Source organism: Maniola jurtina, chromosome 18 (assembly GCF_905333055.1).
Source record: "Maniola jurtina chromosome 18, ilManJurt1.1, whole genome shotgun sequence".
In the NCBI taxonomy this organism is placed as follows: Eukaryota; Metazoa; Arthropoda; class Insecta; order Lepidoptera; family Nymphalidae; genus Maniola; species Maniola jurtina.
Window position 1 is genome coordinate 8,761,731 of NC_060046.1, and position 25,612 is coordinate 8,787,342.

The window sequence follows — 25,612 nt, forward strand, 5'->3', positions numbered from 1 at the left end:
CTAGATGTTTGTAGATGTCGTATTGGGGTCGTTGGATAATCGGATCACGTTGGATTGAAAAAATGGGAAAACATTGGCCAATTAGTTGGCGTTTGGGTTGGACCATCGACCTATGGGTTGGACATGAGTGAGTAGGATGACTAAATCTATGGGATGATTTTGAAGTGAAAGTTGGTACAACATGTAGAACGTCGCGTTGTGGTGTATGCGGTCTATAGTTTATGGAAAATCAAAAAAGGAATGAGATCGAAAAAGAAAGCAGAGCAAACATTAAAAAAACAACAATTGAAAATGGGTTAGAATGTAAATATTAATTGCAAAATTCTATTAAAAAAAAATCTAATCACATATTATTATTTATGTTAAAGAGATTAGAATACATTATGGACGAAGATAAATTCGCATTAGTGGAGAAAATAATAAAAGATGTACACAATGTTTTATCGAAAATAGCTGAGTTGTAAGTATTGTCTTAAACATTTGGCTCAATTTCAATAAATTTTAAGAAGTTCTTTAACTTATATCGCAAATGATTTTCAGATACGCTTTTGATGTGGTTCCTATGGACAACAATTTTCAGAATAAGTCCCCTGTTTTGCATTTGGAGAATTGTTTAGGCCTGGAGTCATGGTGTGTGAAACATGTATATATGTATTGTTACTCGGAGCTTATGGACAAATATTGTATGAAACCCAAACGCAAATCAAGAAAAATAGCCTTTAGCTGTGATAGATTGATCAAGCTACTAAATGTGACTCTTCTACTCAACCCAGAGATCAACTCCTTATGGAATAAGAGACGTGAAATGGTCCTTCAGTCATTGTTGGATAAGACTGTGGAACTGCATTTTGCCCGGCTTGTATTATCGAGAAAGCCAAAATGTAATGAAGCATTTTCCTACAGAAGATGGCTGTTAGAGTTATTATTAGAAGGTAAATATAATTATGTTTTAAATTAGTTATTAAAATTCTTTCAATCATACTACTTAACATTTCTAAGAAAATCTTTGTTGTGGTTGAACTTGGCCGATAACTACTTTTCTGCGATGAATACATGTATGATACAAATTAAATTTTGTTGTGAAAAGACTTTGTCAATGACTACTTTTCTGTAATGAAAATAAATATGTATGATATAATAGCAAAATATAAGCTGTTATATAGCCAAATATAAGAAAGCTGTGATAGCCTAGTAGTTACGATGTCCACCTCCTATTCGGGATGTTGGGGTTCCAGGCATGAACCTCTAACTTTTATGAGTTATGTTTTAAGCAATTATATATCACTAATTGCTTGAGCAGTGAAGAAATCATTGTGAGGAAACATTGTAAACATTTATATGTATATTTTTGCACACTTCTCTGGCAGTTACTGTGAACAGCTCTAATTTTATACAATAACTGTAAATATCTAATTTATAGTTATTACCATAATTTAATACCAATACCATACTAGTTTGTAACACCATAATTTGCTTAAATAAATTTGATTTGAATGTTGTCTGCAGAATTGTAAATACCCTCATCATGCAATAATACTAAACTACTTGCTACTTTATTTTCAGATAGTACCCTGCCAATGCATGTTGTAGAAAGCTTAGTGAATGATGAACTTATCATTTGCGACCTAGCATCGGACAAGAGCCCTAACAACTACCACAGCTGGAATCATCGCATGTGGCTGTTAAACAGACTCAAAACTATTAAATCCAGTTTCAACTTAGATGCTCTGTTCATCAAAGAATACCATTTTGCAGAGAAGTGGACATCCAAACATGTGTCAGATTTTAGTTGTTTCCATTACTATCAGTTTTGCTTAAAAAATATTTATAGTTTAAGTAACGAATTGTGGAAAAGTCTTCAAAGTTCACTAAACGTTAATTTAAGAAAGGTTCTCGTAAATGTCTTAGCTGCAAATTTTCCTAAGGATGTAACGGTTCAAGCATCAGAGGAAAATTTGCTGAGCTACTCGGAAGAAAGTCTGATGAAACTGTTACTTGCCTACACCAATAAGAACTGTAAATGTATTGTAGATTATGTACAGCTATGTAGAAAAGTAGAAATATTATTTCATTTGCTAGTAATGAATGATGAGTTAGTTAGATTCTATAAGCATCACGAGACATTGTGGTATCACAGAAGGTTCATACTGCATGAAATCTTTGTGATCATGTATGATCATTTTGGTCTCGTTAGACGTAATGGTGCCCTCGTGAAGAAAAGTTGCAAAACATGTAATTGTGATGAGTTGAGGCAGAAGCAGGCTAAGATAGTCAGATATGACAGTAATCACATCTATTCTAGTGTGTTTTTCAATGTGATATTGACACATGAGAAGAAAATGATAGAAGAGCGACGGACAGATGGTGACAACTATGCCGACAGACATGAAAAATATTTGAAGTTTGTTGAAGGACTTAATAGTGTCATATAATGAGATTTTGTAATTCGCAAGGGTTAGGGCCATAGCAAACTCGATGCTTTTATCATGGCGATTGGTGACTGCATCGATGCTGTATGCGTTTTGACCACTTTCTGCATTCAATCACTGTATTGAAATCCATACTAATTAAAAATGCAGAAGTGTCTGTCTGCTAGCTTTTTATGACCCATCTGTTTAACCAATTTTGATGAAATTTGGTACAGATATAGCTTGCATCTTGGGGAAGGACATACATAGGCTACTTATTATCCTGGGAAAGCAAAGCCTTCCCTGCTGAATATTTGAAAAACCTAAATCATTCTTTAATATTTGAATCCTTATTTAATAAATAAAATCAACTTGGTCACTGTGACTGGAGATTCAATCGCTGCATCGAGTGTCAGAAAAGCAACTACATAGCTGATTGCTGATGCTTAAAGCATGGTGTCTGCTATGGCCCCCAAGGCTCCCGTTTATTGCTACGCATGGACATGCTACGCAGGTTAAGTTTTTATGGAAAGGTATCACCATTGCAACCCACGCAGTCAGTCAAATGAACCGAGGCAAGCTACATTCGTCATGTGTCCGTGTCAAGCATGAGAATCCACGTGAAAGTTGTGATTTTCACATTGCTACAATCGCAATTGTTGTGATTGGACGAATTTATGCTGTTATTCATAGCAACTATTTTTTTATCCACTGACCTCTGTTAATATAAGTACGCTGGACTTGCGATTGCTGACATGTTTTAGAAGCAACTTGATTTTCGCCATTTTAGCGCTGATAGCAGCAGTGAGCGTCATGTGAGCGTACTCGGAACTAAATGTTAGTGATGAGTTAACATAGTGTCAATACGAAGATCATTTGTCGCAAAGTATCCAATTTAATTTACAGTATGCTCCGTGAGGCGCTTCGAATCTGCACAAAAAATGATTTGTTATGGCATATCTCTTCCAGCGTACTTATATTATGTCCATTTAAGTGATTTTAGCCAATATTGACAGTGTCAGGCAATCGGGTGATTGCGATTGTTACATACCAAATGACGGCGGACCTCTTGGCGATCCTAACTTTCGTATTTTAAAATGTAAGCTTTTCCAATTTTCTATGATGATTGTATTAGAGATATGAATAAAATAATCGTAATTGTACTGTACACAATCTCTAACCTAATAAGACAAGTAGAAATCTATTTCTTTCCTTTTCCGCAGGCAGTATTGTGAAAGGCACATAATATAATGCCATGCCATTTTTAGTTTAGAGATTGTACAACAGAATTATCAAGCCAAATTGAACATCAATGTGGTACCTAACTTATACAAAGACTACTTTCCTTAAGTTGCGCTAATCACATTGGTGTTCTGATGTAAGTATAATCAATAATCATTCTTGATGTTGTAATAAATTACCTAATTTAAGTTATTTTAAACTTTATTTTAAGATGTAAAAAAGACATGTAAATGTTAAGACTTTAATGTAAAGAAAACGATATTAAAATGAATTAAGGTAACTTCCTGTCCTCTCTCGTGGTAATTAAAAGGTATTCAAACATTCTATACATATCTATTCATAGATTCAAGGCACATTGTGCAGGCGAAGCGCAGCTATGCGTATTTTTAAAGTCCGCTCTTCACTCACGCCCGACAGTACTTGAAACAGCGAACGATAAAGATGGAAGCTTTCCGTCCACCCCCCTCTTTATGGTTGTAACGAAAACTACCGTGGTAGGTGCTGTATGTTTACTGCCGCACGGTTTCTAATTCAAATTGTCTCCAGTCATTTTGTGTCTGCCAATAAAGCAGCGGCTAGTGTCGCATCTGTATGGCCCAATCATGAGCCAGTTACGATTTACGTTAATAATTTTACTAAAAATTATTTAACTGACATGAGTTTGTGCCTTGTGCCTTCTATTATTGAATGGCAATATTATTAAAACGCGTCATCTATGTTTTATCATTCGCTGCCCGGAACGCTCACAATCGTGTGTGTGGTGCCGTTTTTTCGCCTTCGCGCTTCGAGACCTTCCCAATCCGATGTCGCTTTTTTGTTCGCGGCAAAGGTTGTTGTCAATATTTAAACTATCGTGAGTGATTTCCATTTTAAGTATAGAATGGCTATACTCTCGTATTTAGTCTAATAATATGTGAGTATAGCAGATACATTCTGTACTTAAAAAGGCACTGTCCATACGTTCTGTATGTTTCGCAGTGAGCGCAGGCTCTGCGATGTGAATGATTAGCAGACATGAAATATTTATAGTAAACTAATGCGTGTAACGAATTCCCCATGCGTATATTTATTGTTTCACACACATTTATCCTATCTATAACATCACCTTACCTTAAAGGACATAGATCAATTTACTTTAAATCATTTTTAGAAACTACGTCGTTACGCTTCGATTTTGTTATCATCGTACCTTGAACCATAGTGAACCATAGAGAACCATGAGAAAGAAGTACTATGCCCCTAATGCGAGTTTGCATATCTAATTTTTTCAATTGTACTATTCGATTTTATGACTTAAACACAGTTTAGACCTAACTCCCTTCTTTTAAAGTCATATGTTTTTGTACAACCGATTTTTAATCTCTTTTTTTTTCTAAAGCTTGCTAGGGGCGCGGCGCTGGCTGTAGATATCAGGAGCAAAACGACATTTTTCGTATTCAAAACCTATGAAAAACTCGTACTAGGGGTTTTGTGAAAGAGTGTACCTATTAGAAACACATAGCAAAACAAAATGGACAAGGAAGGATTGCTTTTCCTAAGCCTCAATTAAGTTGGTGTGAAATTAGAGCATTGTATGAGCTATAGAATTCTGCTAGATTATAGAATACTAGGTAAGTAAAAGAGGTTTAAAATGAAATGACAAATTTTTATATTTTAAAAGTGCAATGAAATTAAGAATTATATATTATTATTATTAAAAAATGTAAAGGCGCCCCAGTAAGATTTGGAATTTTGAAAAGCTTGCCATTTCCGAGTTTAAAATGATAAGCTTCATAGCGCGCTATCCAGCGCTTTCAATACAAACGTAGTTTGGTTCTCAGGTTGCCATTCTAGAACCTTGGGAACTTAACATTAATTAACAGTTCGAAACGGCGCACATTTCCAAACTTACTGGGACACCTTTCATAACGAAATTTATTTTAACGGATGTAACGTTTATTTTAATTTTTTAAATACATATTATGAATAAATCTATAAATAATATTTTATGTCGTTTTATTAATGTTCCCGTTATAAAAGTTGTTTGATAATGTAATCCATTGATTTTGAAGAGAGCCACCCCTATGGATCAGTGCAATAGGGATGCTACGCCGTAGCCCATAGCTACGGTGTTACGGATCGCGTAGGTCCTACGCTGGCTACGCCTTATTCTACGCCGTAGGATATCGCAGACGTAGTCTATTCCTAAAAGCATAAATTATAATACAAGGACTATGTATAGTACGCGAAAGGTTTAGATGGCATCGGGATATGAGACTGGGGGGACGGCACGCACACTCGCAGTAGGTTAGCGCGGGTGTGCGGGGCGTCCACCCCGGTTGCCATCTAAGCCTGTCGCGCACTATAGGTATGATAAAGTCACAAGCAATCATAAAATGAATTTTCGAGCCCAATATGTTTTACTTCATAGTTTGTGACTTATCAGTTTTAAGATCAACTCGCAGAGTGTATAAGTATCGAGGTAGGTAGGTACGATGCGTGTAAATTGCATACGCAACACAATTTCACGGCAATAGAACTCGTTCAATATGGGTCAGGAGGCTCGCACAGTGGGAGTAACGCTGGTAGCACCCACAACTTCCTAACAATCGATTAATGTTATGAAATGCTTATCAATCGATTTTGAATTCTCGATGTTTGTAATAAGGTCGTGAGTAGTATATGAGTTTACTTGTGCATAGTACTTCGTAAGAATCGTGCCGTTTGTGACGTCACAAGCGTGTCGCGCGTTCGCGGACTTTCGATCGATATCCGCGGTCGAGTCCGAGTGATTTCGTGGAAAGTCGGAAGGGACGAGTGACGCTGACTCCACGTGCGAATTACATAACAAAGTTAGCACAACAACTCATTGATAAAGATTATTTTGTGTAACGGAGCAATGATGCTGCCGATGCTGCATTACCTATTAGGTATCTACCTACTCTTAGAAAACCTCAGAATCGGGGTAAATCTGGTTCTCCAAGGAATTTCATAATTCATTCTCTTAAACCTAAGTTATAAGTAAGTATATCAGGGGCTTAGTGGGTTTCAAAACTGAAGTGCCAATGGGCAGGGTACACACCAAGTGCGAGTCAAACTCGCGCAATCGAGGGTTCCGTACTCGAGTATTTTTAGCGACATTTTGCACGATAACTCAAAAACTATTGTACGTAATAATAAATAAAAATCTGTTTTAGAATGTACAAGTAAAGCCCTTTCATATGATACCCCATTTGGTATAGTTATCTTACTTTGAAAATTTAAACACATTTAAATTTTTTTTGGTGATGTACCTAACCACAAATTCACGGTTTTTGGGTTTTTGATTTACTTGTGCTATAATACCTACCTATCTTCCGAATTTCATGATTTTAGGTCAACGGGAAGAACCCTATAGGTTTTTTTGACATACACGACAGACGGAAAGACAGACATACAGATAACAAAGTGATACTATAATGGTTCCGTTTTTCCTTTTGGGGTACGGAACCCTAAAAAAAACCCCCACTAGGGCATTTTGAGCATTTTGTGTGATTTCGGCACATTTTCCAAAATACAAACTCCACGTATTATGCAACCATCTGTGTAAATATATAGACGTACTTTTAAACAGATACTCCTAGCTAGTGTAACAGAATAAAGCACAGACCTACGTGTTTGATATTAATTAACCCCTAAATCTGGAACTGTACGCTTCTTCCTAACAATAGATATCCATCATTTTACCTACATAACAATAGATAATGTCTATCTAAACCTACAGCTAGCGGTTGCGTCTAGTCTACTGCTTTATACTAAGTACCTACTACCTACGTACTTGCTAGAGTATATATGAATAATAATGAAAGCATGTCTCAAGTGGAGTAATTGTATGTAGCTAAGCAAGTGAGACATCTCTGATTATGCAGGAAACTGAAGAGTTGTGGCATTTTCAGATAGAGCGTTTGTATCGAGCTAGAAGATTACATAAGCGATTGCATAGAAACTGACATGAGTTAAGTAGGAACCTACTTGAATGTATAAATAATTTATTGAATGTCTTAGGTCCATGACTTTTCAAGAAAACGATAAAAAACCAATTTTCAATCGAGCCCTTTTTAGCGGCTGCCTGTTATCTAATACACGGAACCACTACCCTATACTTACCCATGTTTTAAATGCGAAAGTGCGTTTGTTTACTGGCTTATTGGTTTGTTGGTTCGTCCTTCAATCACACCGCAATAAAGGCAGCCCTGAATTCATAAATTTAATCTAGATCTACAGGTACTTAGTAGATAGGCCTTATGATTTAGGAACCATATTTTGGCTCACAAGTGGTGAGTTTGCCGATTTTTGTTTATACAAGTTCGGTAGGTAAACATTCACGCAATATGTGAGCCAAGTTATGTGAACTACATGTGGTTCACCAGGTAGTAACAATGTATGACAAGACGTAATTAAAGAAGTTTAAAGTACTTAGTTGCGGTAAGTAGATTTCATATTGAAGTTTCTTTTCAAAAGTTTCTTACTGCGGTTTGTTTTGCTTCATTTCTTTGTCAAAGCTTCTCGCAACCAGCGCTTTAAGGCTTCAGACGAGAGTGGATTATAAATTTAGAATACACTGCTGCCTTCCCATCGCAAAATAGTTGATTGCTATTTCATTTTGCTTAACTTACCTAACATACCTATTCGCAAATGTATTTGTGCTCTGAACCATTAGCGGCGCAGTGGTGTAGAGTCACTAGGTACCAAATAGAGACAGGATTTTCAAAAGAGCTTTTGAGTATGGCTTCGAGTATTTACTTGAGATACATAATACTTATTTTATTCATCTGTTTTGAAGAATTACTTATATATTAAAAACGATTAATGAACATCAAAATATGTGAGCTTTTCCAACCGAAACTAGTCAATGTCTGAAGTCTACGTCGTTAATGACCCTACCAGTAGATTTTCTTCATAAAATTTTCGATAAGCCTTATCTAGTATTGACTGCACCTAAACTCTAGTACTTCAATAAAATGGTCCAGGCTTAGGAAGTTGGAGTTGTTCGTTATTACATAAAATTACGCGAACCGTGTTACTAGAGGAATAATGCAACTGCTTTTAATTTTTTTTTTGCTAAGTTTGTCGCTTAAAGATTGTCGTATTTGTCCACCGATATAACTGCTACAGTAAGAGGAGTAGGCCAGTGCAATAATTGCATCCAGTTTAACCGGGTCCGATCGATGTGAGGGTATTTACCTCGCCGGGCGAAAATAATCCGGGTGCCGGTGATGTCAGAAGACGTTCCCAGTGCGCTTGCGCGTACTGGACGTGAACGTAAAAATGTGTGGATGCGCTTTCGAAGCCTTATTATTAGTCGAGCCAACACGACGAGCTTTCGTCGCGTCTCGAGCCGTGGCGGCGCGCTCGCGAGTGTAGATCAGCGGAACAGTCCGGGCCGCGTCTGTGCGCACTGGTGCGAGGATTGTGATGAGTGGAGCTCGGTGCGACGCGCCGGCCGGCGGAGGCATGTCCTGCGGCGTGTAGGTTGATGGCTCGGCGGCGAGGCGGCAGGCGCCGGGCGTCAGTCGGTCGCCGGGCCGCGCAGAGCCGGGCGCGCGTGTGCGAGAGATGGCGCCCCGCGGCGGCCGGTGAGGCGCCGGCCCCGCCGACCGCCTCGGGTCGACGGGCCAGCCAGGCCAGACGGACACTCGTCCCACCATGTCCTTGCTCAGCGTCACAGGTGTGTAACGTTTTCGCGCCACTCTCGATGACCCTTCTGCGCTTTGTGTTTTTGTCTCACGCAATCATTCCCGGTCGTTATGGACGCGTGTACGGCACAAAGCCTCTGTTGTAGGGCGCCGCGCCGTTCTCAAAATTCTTCCATTACGTATTGATGCTTTCAATTTTAATTAGGCACAACTTGATGTAATAATATAATATTATGGAGAGAGCTGTAGGATTTCCTCATTGAGATCACAAATCATTCAACTTCCTTGCCTATATTATTTTTCTGAATATAATCTGCTGTTTCTATATTGTTCGAGTATTTTTGCATTATTATCTTGTGTCAATTGCGATAGCGATAAATTGAAGTTTGATCACACAAAGATTTATAACCATTTATTTTATGTCCTGAATATGTTTATATTTAAATGTTAATTTATATTGGTAGAGTTTCTAATTTATAGATAACTTAACTAGTGTACGCGTCGGTAAGTAATTCGAACGAAAAAATCTTCATTCACAGACTGTAAAAGCTGTATTGAAACCGAATTAGACAACAATATAATAAAAGCTCAGAATAGAACCTACATATTTAGAGCACGTTGTTATCAATTGTAACTTAGGTTACCTAGATACTGATCACGTAGTTCTTACGTTTTCTATGTAAAAGTTTACTACGAGTATCGTCTTGAAATCCTTTCATCTTTTCAGCGGAGCGCATCAACACTTACATAAATAGGTTGTTCGTGGCTCTACATTTACTGGATTCGCTATTTAATGCTGATGAAAAACGAGATCTGAGGCGATAAGTATCACTTCTTAGAACGCTGCTGTCTTAGGATGAGTTTACTAGAAATGGAAATCTTCCATTAAAAATCCAAGAATTTTATGAACGTTTTCCTGCGTGAGCTTTTTAGAACTTTTTAGAAAGCGAGCAGTTTTATTCATAAGAATAGATAATACACGAGTAGAATAAAATAAGCAATATAAAATAGCAAGTGATCCATTTTCAATTAATGAGTCTACTAGATGTAGCAATTTCGTCCACGTGCATTTTGGTTTTTAACAATCTCAGGGAATCTTATGCCCAGGATGCAAGGATATCTCTACCCATCAGAATCGGTTAAACCCGTAAAACGGATGGGCCGTGAAAAGCTAGTAGTTAGACAGATGTACAGACAGACACATTTTCGCATTTATAATTAATATTATAATATTATTATTAAGTAGTTATGGATACTAGTAATTAACTAGTTTCATTCACCACATAAATCAATGCTTACTAAATATAATATGATTTTACAACTGTACAAATTTTAATTCCACTTATTTTTAGGGTTCCGTACCTCAAAAAGAAAAAAGGAACCCTTAAAGAATCACTTCGTCTGTCTATCGTGTCTGTCAAGAAACCTACATAATAAAGGATTCTTCCCATTGACCTAGAATTACGAAATTTGGAAGATGGTTGATATTATAGCGCAAGAAAAGGGGAAAACCGTGAAATTGTGGTAACAGCACAAAAACTGATTTAAATGTGTTCATGAAAAAATCATTAGTACTTATTTTCAATTTTCAAAGTAAGATAACTATATCAAGTGGGGTATGAAAGAGCTTTACATTTATATTCTAATAAAACAGATTTTTATTTATTTTTTTGCATAATAATTTTTGATTTATCGTGACAAATGTCGAAAAAATACTGTGCAAACAAAATACGAAACCGAGTTGAATGACCTATAAGCAAATAGGAATATAATTCCTATAATATATTCCCCTAACTTGATAGGCGTTCACCGAAAATCCGCAGTGCATGGCATTATTCTAAAAGCAAGCTAAATAGCACACTTAACAAGGTTCAATTTCCTCTATCACAGTCTAATAGTAGGTTGGAAAATTGCTACGTTATTCGGTGCATTTACGAATAGCGGCTGGCTTCCATTTCTAATTAATTGAAGCTTACAATTTTATGCCGTGATTAATTATTATAAAAAAGTATTATGTAATGAAACGATTATCACCAATATTGATTTCAATAAATGCAATAATTTATGATAAGCATCTACCATCTGAAGGGAAGGTATCTCTATTAAACAAGGGACTTTATTCGTTATGCACGGGAGAAGTTGAAGGTTTTATTTACTCTGATATTACTTAAACAACGTTCAAAGCAACGCGTGGGCTAAACATTAGTTAAACTTTATCACGTGATAACGATGGATTAATGCATCGATTCCCAAAGTGGGTTCCGCGGAACCTCTGGGATCCGGTAGTTAGGCTTGTCGTTAACTGTAGCTACTGTAATTCGGTAACCTCAGCAACGTAGAATTTGAGCGTCTAAGCGTCAAAGTAAAATGGACCTTAACTACGTCGTTAAATTCTGCTGACATATTCTAGAAACTATTAACTGTGCCTGTGGTGTTTTATACATTTTTTTAAATATGTAGTTTTAAAATTACAGGGGTTTAAAGATTTGAATGTGAATTTTTAAGACCGCTTAACTTTGAAACCGAATATTTTAACGGAAATCTGGAAAGGCATAGATATTAGTTCTAGAATATGTCTGCAAAATTTCATGGACTTTGGTTGCTTAATGTTCAAATGAAATTGGAACTACGTTTGTATGGAGCGAGTGACGGAGAGACCCCTCTTAAACCCATATTTTATGATCGGTTTCTACGCGGTAACGTACCGGAACGCTTAATGGTTTGCGGCGCGGATTTGCCGGAAGGGTGGTAACTAGCCACGGAAAAAGCCTCCCACCAGATACTGGTTGTCACTGGTTGATGTGGTTCATGGAAACCAATAAAGAGACATATTTTAACTTTTGTTTATCATTATGAAATGGTTCTATGAGATTTCTTGGGTTATGTCGGGAAAAACATTGCTAATATTCCTTGAAACATAAATATTTGTTAGTACTTAGTGACCCGCTTCGTAGCAATTTGGTAATGAAGGCACGTGTTTGTTGCGTAGGTGGTAAAGGGCGGCGTTTGTAAAGTGATTCGACTTCAGCGTTGCGAGCATATTCAACAAACATCGTTATAGTTTTTAATATATTGCGAGAAAAGATTTTTTTAGCTTCAAACATCACATTACATAATTTGTAAAATAAAAAGTTTTTTTTTAAACTTGATTACCCACGTCTTTGAGGCGTTTGGACTTATTAAGGCTGTAGTTAAGTGGCTTGACCGTAAATCAAATTGAAGCAACAATGAAAGAGAATAGAAAATTAGACTTGTACGTACTCATTATATTGTTTATTTAAAACTACATAGAAAGAAAGAAAGAAAGAAAGAAAATGCATTTATTTGTTGTTGGTGTCACAGATAAAAACAAAGTATACAAATATACATTTTCATCTGTGACACCACCCCAAATGGGTGTACAGCTCAGCATTATGTCCTGCATCATATGCATTAAATGCAGGACGCTGATTTTTCATAGATACTTGTGTGTAAAAAAACAGGTGCCACGATCGCGATAGCGCCGCAAGGGAGTTCCATTTACTAGGTCCTAGTATACACAAAGTGGAAACTTCTGAAGGCACTAGGTTAGAATTAGCCTGGCTTTGGAGCGCCGCACTTAAGTATTAATGATTTAGGGATGATCTTTGAGATACACTAAACCTCTTGTTGGCGAAAACTTAAATTACGTTATGCCGTGGTTGAAGATGTAGGTACAGCATGCCTGTTATATATAGGCTGGTGTAAGTATAGGATGCCATGTATTTATGGAGGTACTCGTAGGTCTGAACTAAGTTTGCTAGGAACAGGGACACAACAAACAATGTTTGGCCTCTTGCCACATAGGTTATAAATTATTCACTATGATCCTCTGCCGAAACTGTGTGCTCAGCGATTCGTATTGGTTGAGCTTATATCTAGTTGTGCCACAACGTTAATTAGATAAATGCCTACCTTAAAATATTCATTACACCAATTTCAATTCGTGAAACATTTAAAATTAACTAAGTAAGTACATACCTAATAATGTATTGAAAGCCGGATCATAGATAGTTTATTATTTAAATTTATAATATATTCAGGCTGATTAAAGTAACCGATTGGCATTAAAAAATATTAAACCTGTAAATGTTCGACAAGTCGTTGTAACTTAGTAAAAAGTATAGTTAGTAAGTGAATTTTTAAGAGTAGGTTAGGTATATGAAAAAATTATACATACATTTTCCATCCTTAGCTATTAATTTGGTACCTTAATTTCATAATCATTCACATCATTCCACTGAGAAAGGTTTACTTATAATAACGCTTTTATATTAATTATTTATTTATGAATATGTAAGTCCACCTGTGCGGCGCCGCCGGGGTGGATCAACTAGTTTTATAATATACCTGGACAGAGATAGGGCACTGTCTGTTTTGGCAAATTTCATATTATTTTAAAGATAAGAATGTAGGTGCAGATAGGAGGCATAAGTAGTAAGTATGTAGGTAAGCACGTACGTACGTACCGAAACCGTTTCAGCCGTCACAATCAATATAGCTTTTCTTTCTTTTAATATTTCCCTTTGAAGTATTTGGAAGCGTTAGATTTCTCTTGGGACCGTAAGGGGCTTTCTTTCATATTTGCGTTGTAGATAGATTTCAAAATGGACGAAGTAGATTCCTCTCAAGTACAAATTAATTTCTTGACTTCTATCGTATGGAGCAAGTAAAAAATTGTTACTAGGAACAAAATTAATTTAAAAAACTTATGTTTATCTTTTAAGTTTAGTTAAGTACTCGTATTATACTGATTATTATTTAAATAAATATGTACTAAATACGTTGATCGATAGTCAAATAGGTAACTATACTTTATTCTCGATGTTTTAGTAGAAACCTTTTTTTACCTAAACAAACATAACAAAATATATATGTATCTTTCTCGTAAAGTCAAGAACCTATTCTCCTGTAACTTGAAGCTTGCCACTGTTGAAGTATTTCTTTGTATATGAGTTTCTAAAGCTTACGTAACTTAGGTATATATGTATTTTTAACCGTTTTCAGAGCTGAATATAGTATCGCAGGCAACGTTGACGAGACGAAGTATATAAATAGAACCTGGTGCTTTCTAACTAGATTTATCGTTACAATACAAACTCTATAAAAAATGGTCAAGTGCGATTTGGAACCGCACACGAAACGTCCCATATCGTCGGACAAGAAATAACACTTTTAATTTTTTAATTTTTATGGCGGCCATTTTGATTTTTTTATTATTTGTTGTTATGGAGGCTATAGAAATACATATTCTGTGAAAATTTCAACTATCTGCCTATTACGGTTCACGAGATACAGCCCGCTGACAGACATCTCGACGGACGAACGGAGAGCGGAGGCTTAGTAACAGGGTCCCATTGGCACCCTTCGGGTACGGATCTCTAAAAATCACTAGGTAACTCACTACCCCTGTTATATATGTCAAAGCCTATTATGAATGCTAAAGTGCTTTTGTTTGTTGGTTTGTCCTCCAGTCATGCCGCAACGAAGCAATAAATCCACACGATCTGTTGCATGGATATTTTTAAAGTCGTGGAGAGTGACATAGGCTACTTTTTATCCCGGAAAATCAAAGAGTCCCCACAGGATTGTTATAACCTAAATCTACGCGGACGAAGTCTCAGGCGTCAGCTAGTCTGATATATTTTTATCAAGTACAAGAATATATTTTTATCAAGTACAAGATATCTGCCAAAATATTTATTTGTGTACCAACATTTTGTGCTGGGTACTATAAAATCCATCATACCAAAACAGGGTCGAGAGAACATTGATATCTGGAATTCGTAGTTTGACTTTACATATTTTGGGTATTTGATTTTAGTTAAATTACGAGTACAAGAACTTGTATTACAAGTGTAATTTTAAATTGCAGGATATTCATAAAAAAGTTGCAAATATGTTATAAAAATATAACGTTTTGTTATTCTTTCTACCGGACAGCATGAGTAACTAGATCTCACAAGATACAGGTGGATAGTGTTGCAACAATTTTATTTATATTGACTAGCTCGGAACTGGTTGTTATATTCTCTCTGGAGAAGTTTTCATAGTTGGACGATTCTCTTTAAGAAGTTACTCAAGGTACGAAAACCTCAGTAATGGCGAGTTAAAGTTAGTAAGGATTCGATGGTCGTAGTTAGGTTCAAAAAATTGTACTTTGAAAAGCTTCCCTAGATTTAAAAGAAGATATTTAAGATTCGAGGAAACTTTGTGGAAACATACCATTTTAATTGACTATTTAAGTAACCATTCTTCAATTGCAAGATATGCTTGCGCTTGAAAATCATGCTTGATAAAAATTAATGATGAGGTCTTACTGATTAATTAATGATGAGACTGAATGCGCTTACATCGAAGATGCCTATTCACACACACATGCCTTAAAGGTATTTGGTTATATATGGCGGGAAACATGGATGCCGGAAAGGATGGATGGAAAGGAAAGGATGGATGCCATTGCCATAGGTATGGCTAATGGTAGACTTTAGAGTCAACTGACACCGCAGACGCTTGGCTCGAAAGTCTACCTATAGGTTCGTGTCAGAAAATTTAAGTAAACATTGAGATACATACGCCATTCTCCTATGCTTTGCACCACACCACAACTCAGGTGTTCTCGGGGAAGTGTGTCAAGACGGAGCATTTTAAACCGCGCCGCGTCGTAACGGCCGACACTTGAGGGGATTCAGTCATTGTGGAGCAAACCCTCGAGCCGCAACCCATGGCATAACCTTTCTACAACGTCGATAGGCTCCTATGCCACAGTCAAAACTATTATCCAGTCACAACTACTTTTAGCTGAAAAAAAATACAGTCAAAATTAGTCAGTTTTGAGAACGTTTGATTTAGCAGGCTATGGTATTCCTGGATGAAATATATTTTTTTGGAAGAGTGAATTTAAGTATAATCGACTCATTTATGATGGGATTTTTCTGCAAAACGTCGGTTTGTTTTTCGTAAGATTAGATTTTTTCAGTGGTATATTGAAATATTCAGGTAAATAAGAAAATTCACTGTCTTTCGTAACGCTCACCGGCAGAGTGGAGTCGAGGCGCGGATGTTTTTCTTGATAACAACACAAATCGAGCTTTATTTACACGTGACTTGCTCAGGCACATTTAAGATTGAGCGCGTCCGTGTAAACGGTAACTTGCACGTATTACCGTGTTACCGTCCAAAAGCACGTTTAACTATGAAAACTGGCTTATGTGCAGGTATGTACGCTCATATTATATGCGCGTATGCTCATAGCCTTTAAATGACATGGGTTGAGAAATATTACCTAAATAACCTAATACCAATTAGAGCAAGTTGCGTATAAAAAATGTATAAGTAGGTAGTTAATATACTCATACCTAATTCTTACTTTATTGTGATAATCATATTTTCCTTTCATCTACCTACTCATTTATGATTGCTAAAATAAATAAGAAATGAAATATCATAGGTATATGAAATAATAACAAATATTACTTCCATTTTTGTCAAGGGAGAAAATTTTCCTCCCAACCTTTTCAAGGGAGACTAAAATGTAGCATTCTTATTTCTTTTATTTCACAGAATACTTAATAGTAAAGCACACAAAATAGTCTGTTCAAAAGATGGTATTCCCATTTTCCAAGAAAGGTACCAATATGTTCCTTTCGTACATACAAATAAATAGCGAGATTTCATATTACTGGAGAAGCCTCTTACATCAGGAGTCAGAAAAGTGCTAATGATTACAAAGAAACACTCGGAAGCTGGGAATATTTTTAAGAATACCGACAACGAGTCTATGTACTAAGTATCTACATAAGACGGATCATTCCAAACAAATATTTTTGGGAGCTGCTCCTTTTTTAACGGACGTTAAAAAAGCTCTCGTGTGACTGAGGCCTTAAGGTTGTAGGATAAATCAGTCAGTCAGTAATGATGAGTCTTTTTATATGTACTTATAGAATTACATTTTCAAAGCATCTTAGCTCCGTCATAGTGAAAACCCAAATATGACGTGAAGGTCAGTCCCATAATCACCCTCGAAATCTGAGGCAGTCTGGGGGAACGTAGGTACAACCGCGCCTTTGCTACACCGTCGTTGAATGCGTCATTCCTTTGCCTATCTACCATATTATCTTGTCTTTCAACTGCCTTTCAAAACAGCTTGAAAGTTATGTAGACATGCATGCTATAGCATTTTAAGCACTCGTTATCATCATCATCATCATCAACCGATAGACATCCACTGCTTGACTCTCTGCGACTCTCTGCGACTCCCTTGTTGTTGTCTGTCCATTACAAGTACGCTGAACCTGCAATTGCTGATCTGTTTTTGAAGCAACTTAATTTTATTGCTGCTAGCAGCAGTGAGCACACTTTAAAGTAAATGATAGAGACATCTGTCAACATAGTGTCAACACAAGGACCATCTAACACAAGTGTTTTGTATAATTTTAACTACACCATGCTCGGTGGAACGCCTCGAATCGGCACAAAAAGTCAGTTTTTATGGGAGTCTAATTCCATATATCCATTTCAGTGATAAAGAATATCTTTCAGCACATACAGACGTCAAACAGACATGGACTAAGTTAGAGACAAGATGATACACTTAAGATTTAAGTGGTGTTTTGGAAAAAAATAAATTAAAGTCTTGGTACCTACTGCCCGTCGTCGGCACTTCCTGCGGTCCATCTACTTTTATACTGGTCATTGAACTACCGATATTATAAATCCGAAAGTATGTCTGTTTATTGATTTATTGGTTTGTTGTTTTGTCCGTCAATCGCGTCACAATGGATTGACTTGAGGTTTTATATGGGTATAGTTGAATACCTGGAGAGTGGCATAGGCTACTTTTTGTCCCGGAAGTTCAAAGAGTTCCCACGGGACTTTAAAAACCTTAATCCACGCGGTTAAAGTTGCGAGCATCAGGATCAAATACTTTGAATAAAATTATTATCACAAAAATGAAATCATTTTTGGCAATATTTCTGTACATATCAGAACATAAAAAATTATTTTTGTAATCTCTAAAACACGCTAATTGCGCTGCAAACGCTATTTAAGTCACCACCCACAAACGTTCGCTCAACGGAATGTCCCGAGTTGAATGGACCAGACTAGGTAGATTCTTCCTACATCAATAGACCAGACCAACAGTACTCTTTCAGGTGGGCGTAAAATAGCGCCTCCACCTACTTTTAGAGAGGAAAGCGTGGGATCGTTTGGTGGGAGTTTTCTAATAAATATTATTAACAATCAGAGTCAATTTAATAAATCACGATGGGTAACCTGGTAGCTACATTAGTTAGATCATTTTTGAGCTTAATATACCATTGATGACTTGATACGTTCATATTACGCTGAGATATTAAGTGGCGTATAAAATCCGTGTCGGGTAACGAGTAAGACAGAAGATACAAAATGTACGAGAGTAGAAGAGATTGCGCCCCAAAAATGTGATCCAAGCTAGATACAAGAGAAGGTATATAATAAAACCTGCCAAGTGCGAGTCAGACTCGCGCACTGAGGGTTCCGTACTCGGGTATTTTTTTTTCAACATTTTGCACGAAAAATCAAAAACTACATTAAAAAAATATCTGTTTTAGAATGTATAGGTAAAGCCCTTTCATGTGATACCCCACTTGGTATAGTTATCTTACGTTGAAAATTGAAACACATTTTTTTTTAATGATGTAACCACAATTTTTTCAGATTTATTCCTGTACTTGTGCTATAACGCCTACCTACCTGCCAATTTTATGATTCTAGGTCAACGGGAAGTATCTACCTTTTCTACGTAGTTTTCTTGACAGACACGACGAACGGACAGACAAACAGACAACAAAGTAATCCTATAAGGGTTCCGTTTTTCCTTTTGAGGTACGGAACCCTAATAACGTATCTATTTTTTTTTACATAAAATCATTGGTAACAACTACTCGTATCTGCTCAACAAACTGGTTGCATGACTGGCGCATTCGTGAAAGACATCCAGTGCAAAGGGGGTGCATGAAATAATAATCATATTTATAACGCTAACAAAATTCGTTGGCATATTTTATTTTATATACTTAGTTAAGTATGTTTTATTATTTAATTTTAGTATAAAAATGAAAGATGAATATAAATTTCGTAAGTTCCCCAACTTTTTTGATACATTCAGTGTAGACTTTTACATTTTTCTCAATGGCAGTCCAGTTGCGAGCAGTCAAAGCGGAAATCCGACAAGAGAAAATTTTAGAGCTCAAAGTTGGTACCTACTAGAAAGCAATTTAATATTGCATTCTAAATTCGTTCACGAAATGGGTTTCAGGTGTATCAAAGGATTTTCAAATAAATAGGTACTTAGTGGCAAATATGTATACAAAGTTTAATACTATCCCATGAAAAGAAATTCGTCCATTAATCTAGTCTAGGCACAACTGAAGCAGGAATAAGCGACATTGATAATGCAAGGATTTCCATGGGTTCATAACAAAACTTAAACTACTTCTTTAATGTCTTGGACACCACCTAGTATTATAAACGCCTGTCTATCTGTCTGTTACATTTTCACGGACAGACAGGCAGACAACGAAGTGATCTTATAAGAGTTCCGTTTTTCCTTTTTAGATACGGAACCCTAAAAACCCACATACATGAATCCTGAAAACATTACATTTCTTTTTTGGGCAGTCGTGTAAAAAGGCGTTCAGAATTCTAATAGGCCACGTGCCACTCTCATCCCGTGCCAATTTTACAGGTCAATTTAATAACAATAAATGATGTTAAGAGACCGCGCGCTAGAGTAATCACGTAAACGGGCGAATTTGTAGTTAGGACACACCGACACAGTTTCACTTGTAGGTATTTCGATCGTAAATTGGTCACGTGTTTGTTTGAATAATAAAGGTCTCTTCGCTGTTTCTAACTTCTAGTCTACATTTTTTTCTATTTCTGTAGGCAAAAAGTTTGCTAAGGCTGACTGGACACCTACTAAGTTCCCTGAGCGACATACGGCCGCTATTTCTAAATAGTATATTATATAACCTGAAGCAGAAAGTCGTACTTATATGGTCATAATATAGGCAGTTAAAATACTAAAGTTATCGTAGTATGTACCCCATATCTACAATACAAAATGACGTACTTCATCCATACTATAAACATTATGAATGAGAAAGTGGGTAATTCTGTCTGTCTCCGAGATATTCACGGCTCATCCGTTTAACTGGTTTTGATGCGTACAGAAACAGTACAAAAATAACGCATAAATATTCATACAAGCTTATGCCCGCGATTTCGTCCGCGTGGACAGCACAAATTACGAAGCCCTGGTTGACCCTCTTAGGAATTGAATTTTCAAAAATCCTTTCTCAAACGATGTCTACGTCATAATAGCTACGAGTATATGCAAGACAAATTTCAGTCCGATCCGTTTAGTAGTTTGGACTGTGCGTTGATTAGTAAGTCAGTCAGTCACCTTTTCCTTTTATATATTTAGATTAAGCGTGTTTTTTTATTGCTAAGTACTACTAAACATATTTACACGTTACAGTAGTAGGTATTCTGAAGTGTACCTACTAATAATACCTAGACTGTTTGCTATTAAATAAATCCATCGCAAACATATTGCTCGATGAGCAAATCCAATGAACGCACATGTAACACTTGTTTACATTCACATTACTCGTCATTTATATTGAGCCGTGTTTACGGTTTTCAAATATGAATAGATGCAGTATTCGACTGTATATTATATGCTCCATAGTCAATTTGCCTATCTAGTAGTTGGTTAAAATTTCCCCTACAAATTCAGCCAATTTAAATGATTTCGAACGATATATCTGTACAAAAATAATAATACAATGTATGGAGTAGAAGTAAATACAATGTTTCCGATTAGTTCATTCTGTTAACCACACAAGCGCCTAATCCACACTCCACATTAATATTGTGAATGCTAAAGTGTACCTATCTGTCTGTCTGCTATTTTTTCTTGCTCCATCTGTTTAATAACCAATCTTGACCAAATCTGATATAAGAGATAGGTAGCTTGCATCCCGGAGAATGATATTCTACTTATATCTACGTTCGATTGCGGAAAATCAATCCCACGGGATTAAAAAAAATGTAAATGAATGTGGATGAAGTTGCGTGTCCGCGTTTAAATTTTTAAATACATATATTTCATATTTGCATCATATTGTTTTTGATCCTTAAACTTAAAGCACAGCGAAATGAATGAATGCATAGCAGATTAAAATACCTTTGCAGGCTACCACGAAAAGCATATTGAGTACAATGGAAACTTCCAGTCACAGCCGCCTCGGCTTTAGAATTTCTATTCATCAACTTTAAAAGTAGTCGCTTTAATGAATGAATATTTAGCGGCACTTTTCCAAGGTCTTGACAGAGGAAAGTGCAGTAAGCTCATGGAATGAGATGACCGGCGATTCTCACCGCTCAATTAAAAAATCTGCAATTTAAAATCACCTGCGATTTTTACTTAGTTAAAGAAATTATTTACTAATCCAAGAAAATGCAAATTAAATTTCTCACTCTTCACAGATTTTGATTTTGATCGGTCTACTTAAAATCGAATTGGTGGCATAAACATAAAATAATGGGCCTGTGTAATTGAATAGATTTAGTTTTTTGGAGTCACACGTCCATCTCTCTTTACTGACGAATAAACTATTGCATACAAAAAATATGTCTAAAAGGAGTACAAAAACCCCGAATATACGAGTAGTGTGTACAAAAGCTACAGTTTTAAAAATTTGCAATAAGCCAGAATAAAAATACGTATACATCACTGGTGCAGCATTACTTCGCATAATAGGCGAGGTGTTGACTCAGCATTTGGTATTCAAGTCCTTTCAGCCTTTGTGTACCGCACGTTTCATTTAGAAGCCAAATGGGTCAGCTGATTCGTACACTTACTGCAAATAGATCGTTCTATTCATGCGTATACAGCAAATAAGTATAATAGCCATTAATTGCTCGGCTGAATATAATAGAGTTCAATATTTGCTTGCAAAAAAGTAACTAAAGAAGTCTTCATAGGAGATATCACTATCATTAGGTATACATATTATTGGTATTCAGCCAGTCGACTGCATCACAAAAGTGTCATTGATTCACGACCTTTATAGATCGATCTTGTTTCTCGGTCTATGATAATATTCTCAAAATATCATGATTGGATGCCTGGACCTTTAAAGGTTACACGTGGAAGAGAATCGAATACCTACATAAAGGCTTTGTTAGAGAGTCGATCTAAATTGACAGATAATATATTGACTGATTGATATATGAGAATTGACAGATATTATAGTCGGATCTTATGCTTCAGTACATAATGGGATGCACTCTTGATGCACTCTAATCCACAATAGATGCAGGAATGCAAGGAATCGAGACTAGCATACTTTATTCTTATCTGGACAAATATGATAAGCTGGTATAGACTGGATAGTGTAGTAGGTACATCCGATTTATCTACACATTTTCATAATTTGTCTGTTATTGTCAGGTACCAATTCAAAACTAAGAGAAATCAATCTTAATGAAAGACAACGATGGCATTTTGGAATTTATCACAGCGGGAGAATATCTCAGTCCCATGGCAAGCAGACTCTACGTAGGCATCTACGAGTACGTAGATGAAGTCCGAGGAAAATGATGTTACATAAATTATGGTTAAGCAAATAATGGTTTAGTATCATATAGCTTTAAAACCATTAATCAGTTGCATAGTGATAATACGGGTTACGTATGAATTATGGAGCACAGCATGGTTCTGCATGGAGGTAAACTGATTTTAGTACCACAAGTTAGTACTCGGGTCAACAAGTTGCTAACTTGAGTCTACTTTTGAATGTACCTAAGTCCACACAACTCTTAATCCCCAGGGAGGCAAAATTCTAATGGATTGTAAATGTTACTACATCTATTCCAAATATTGTGAGTTGTGTATTGATATTTGCTATTAACGGTCAGTGGAGCTGTATCGTGCAAACAGAATTATTTGAATTTGAACGACGAGACCATACGGACCCATGCATAATTTATATTTTACTTCAGATTTTGCTTGTACTTTTTTATTATTCTAACAATAGTTAACTAACCATTTTTAGCCAGCTAGAATTAAATACGCACATATTTTAAAGTTACAATATTACTGAATACTAATGGGATGATATTATAATATTATACAATGTAAATATTTCAGAAATGAGCACTCTTCCAAACTGGATTACAATTCGTTACTATATTTTGTAAAGTATCCTAATGGTTGGATGGATGGAATGAATGGACGGATGGAACAAAACTGGTTTTATTTTTATGCTTATTGTAGGTACTACATTATTGGTTACTATCGCCACGCAAAGCCTTCTTTTTTACATAACTTTCTAAGAAAAGGAGTGTAATGTTTTCAGGGTTCATGTATATATGTGAATTTATCTATGCCACTATAACTTGTAAACGCCTAAACAGATTAAGATCTTTTTTACGTACTGAAGTTGCTGGTTTCTGTTGTATTGTAGCATTACTATGCCGTTTAGCTGTCGATGACTTTTCCGTCCAGAATTTTCAAGTACTTCTAAGGCTTAGATTTTGTACTAACCTGTACTAAAATAAACAGCACAATCATGTCTCTTACATTAGTGTACGTATAGAGTTTATTGTAGACTGGATGCTTAGTGGACGCGAGCCCGCTCAATATTGATAACCCGTCATATCTCGCCACTTACACCCCTTAATAGACGGGACGTGACTCGCAGGCGGCTTCGCACCAGATAAATGAGGGCTTCACATTATCCCCGGCATTATGGGCGGAGGTAGATATTTTGTGTAATACCGATCTAAGGCATGAATATATTTTTTTCAACTCTACCAGTATCATTACAGGGGGGGTTTCTAATTCGATAAAAGAATATCAATAAATTAGCCTAATTTTCATTTTCCGCAAGAATACAAACATTTCAGAAGAACAGTTCAGATTTTTTTTGTGATATAGGAAGATACTAAATAAAAAAAAAAGAACTTAAGATTGATAAATATAAACGACATAATGTCTTGGAAACATTTATTTGAATTTTTATTGAAACAAAAGAAGTCCAACTTACGACTACGTTATAATATATACCTACTACGCATATTATAATGTGAAAGTGTGTTTGTTTGTTGGTTTGTCCTTCAATTACGTCACAACAGAGTAACGGATTGACGTGGTTTTTGCATGGGTATAATTAAAGACGTAGAGAGTGACATAGGCTAATTTTTATCCCGGAAAATTAAAGCGTTCCCACGGGATTTTTGAAAACCTAAATTCCCGAGGACGAAGTTGCGGGCATCGGCTAGTATAGAAAATAACATTAGTGCGTACATACTTAATCTCACAATTGTAATATTTATCTATTTCTACAGATCTCTTTTGAATTCGTACATTTATAAGTCTAATTTTCTGATATCGAATTTTTTCTTTGAACATCGATAAAAGCAGAAATAGCCTTGTTGCAATATTCCCATCGTATCCAATTGAGCAATCAAAGGCTGCATCGAATATTTATCTATATATCTGCAGAACAATCTAGTGGAAATAAGTTCGCGAATCGGCTGACCCATTTGGCTTTCAAATGAAACGTACAAAATACAAAGAATGGTAAAGGAAGGACCTGAATACCAAATGTTGAGTCAACGCCTCACCCATTATCCGAACGGAGTATCGTTGCGCCAGATGTATTTGTATTTTTGTTTCCAGTTTGTAATACATTTTCAAAGAGACTATTTTTGTTAGAAAAATATGCGAACCTGTAAAAAAATATTAGTGGAATATACAATTCTTTATAATTACCAGATGACGTCCGCGACTTTGTCCACGTGGATTTAGTAGAGTTTTTGGTAACAGACCGCCATTTTTGAAGCACACTCGTAGGAGTCGTAGACGTAGCAAGAGGTCCGCTTTCGCGGCAATATCTGTGTTGCTACGCGCATGTGTCACACACAAGGGTACGAATTTGTCTTTACTTTTTACAAGTGTAAATTAAAAATTTATAACACCACCGACGATCCAAAGTATTTGAGTTTTCCAAAACATCATTTTCAAATAAATAATTATGTATTTAGGCAACGTCCATCTTGACAGCTTGACATTTGTCTATTGACATAATATTGTGAACCTAACGGTTATCTAACCTTCTTTTCTACAAGAAAACTAGAAAAGAGCTCATAACTCTTAAACGCCTGAACCAATTTTTTTTAGATTATAGCTAAAAACACTCTCGATCAAGCCACCTTTCAAACAAAAAAAACTAA

At 36.2% G+C, this 25,612-nt stretch overlaps 2 protein-coding genes across 3 annotated transcripts in view; both read left to right on the forward strand.

The window, feature by feature from the left end:
- Nucleotides 1-228: 228 nt before the first annotated feature.
- LOC123874422 (protein prenyltransferase alpha subunit repeat-containing protein 1) lies at nucleotides 229-5,331 on the forward strand. The gene is made up of 3 exons (XM_045919741.1): nucleotides 229-460; nucleotides 541-932; nucleotides 1,564-5,331. The coding sequence occupies exons 1-3, from the start codon at nucleotides 360-362 to the stop codon at nucleotides 2,430-2,432; spliced, it is 1,362 nt and encodes a 453-aa protein (XP_045775697.1). The 5' UTR covers nucleotides 229-359; the 3' UTR covers nucleotides 2,433-5,331.
- A 3,855-nt stretch (nucleotides 5,332-9,186) lies between these two features.
- Nucleotides 9,187-25,612, forward strand: part of LOC123874418 (protein unc-13 homolog B) — a 419,803-nt gene continuing 403,377 nt past the window's right edge. For both annotated transcript variants that reach the window (XM_045919729.1, XM_045919731.1), the window contains exon 1: nucleotides 9,187-9,336. In XM_045919729.1, coding sequence (XP_045775685.1) covers nucleotides 9,315-9,336 — 22 coding nt within the window. In that variant the 5' untranslated portion in view covers nucleotides 9,187-9,314. The remainder of the gene's footprint in view (nucleotides 9,337-25,612) is intronic.

Coding starts and splice junctions, on each gene's coding strand:
- LOC123874422 (XM_045919741.1), top strand. CDS start 360: ATGTTAAAGAGATTAGAATACATTATGGACGAAGATAAATTCGCATTA. Junction 461..540: donor TTATCGAAAATAGCTGAGTT/GTAAGTATTGTC, acceptor AATGATTTTCAG/ATACGCTTTTGATGTGGTTC. Junction 933..1,563: donor GTTAGAGTTATTATTAGAAG/GTAAATATAATT, acceptor CTTTATTTTCAG/ATAGTACCCTGCCAATGCAT.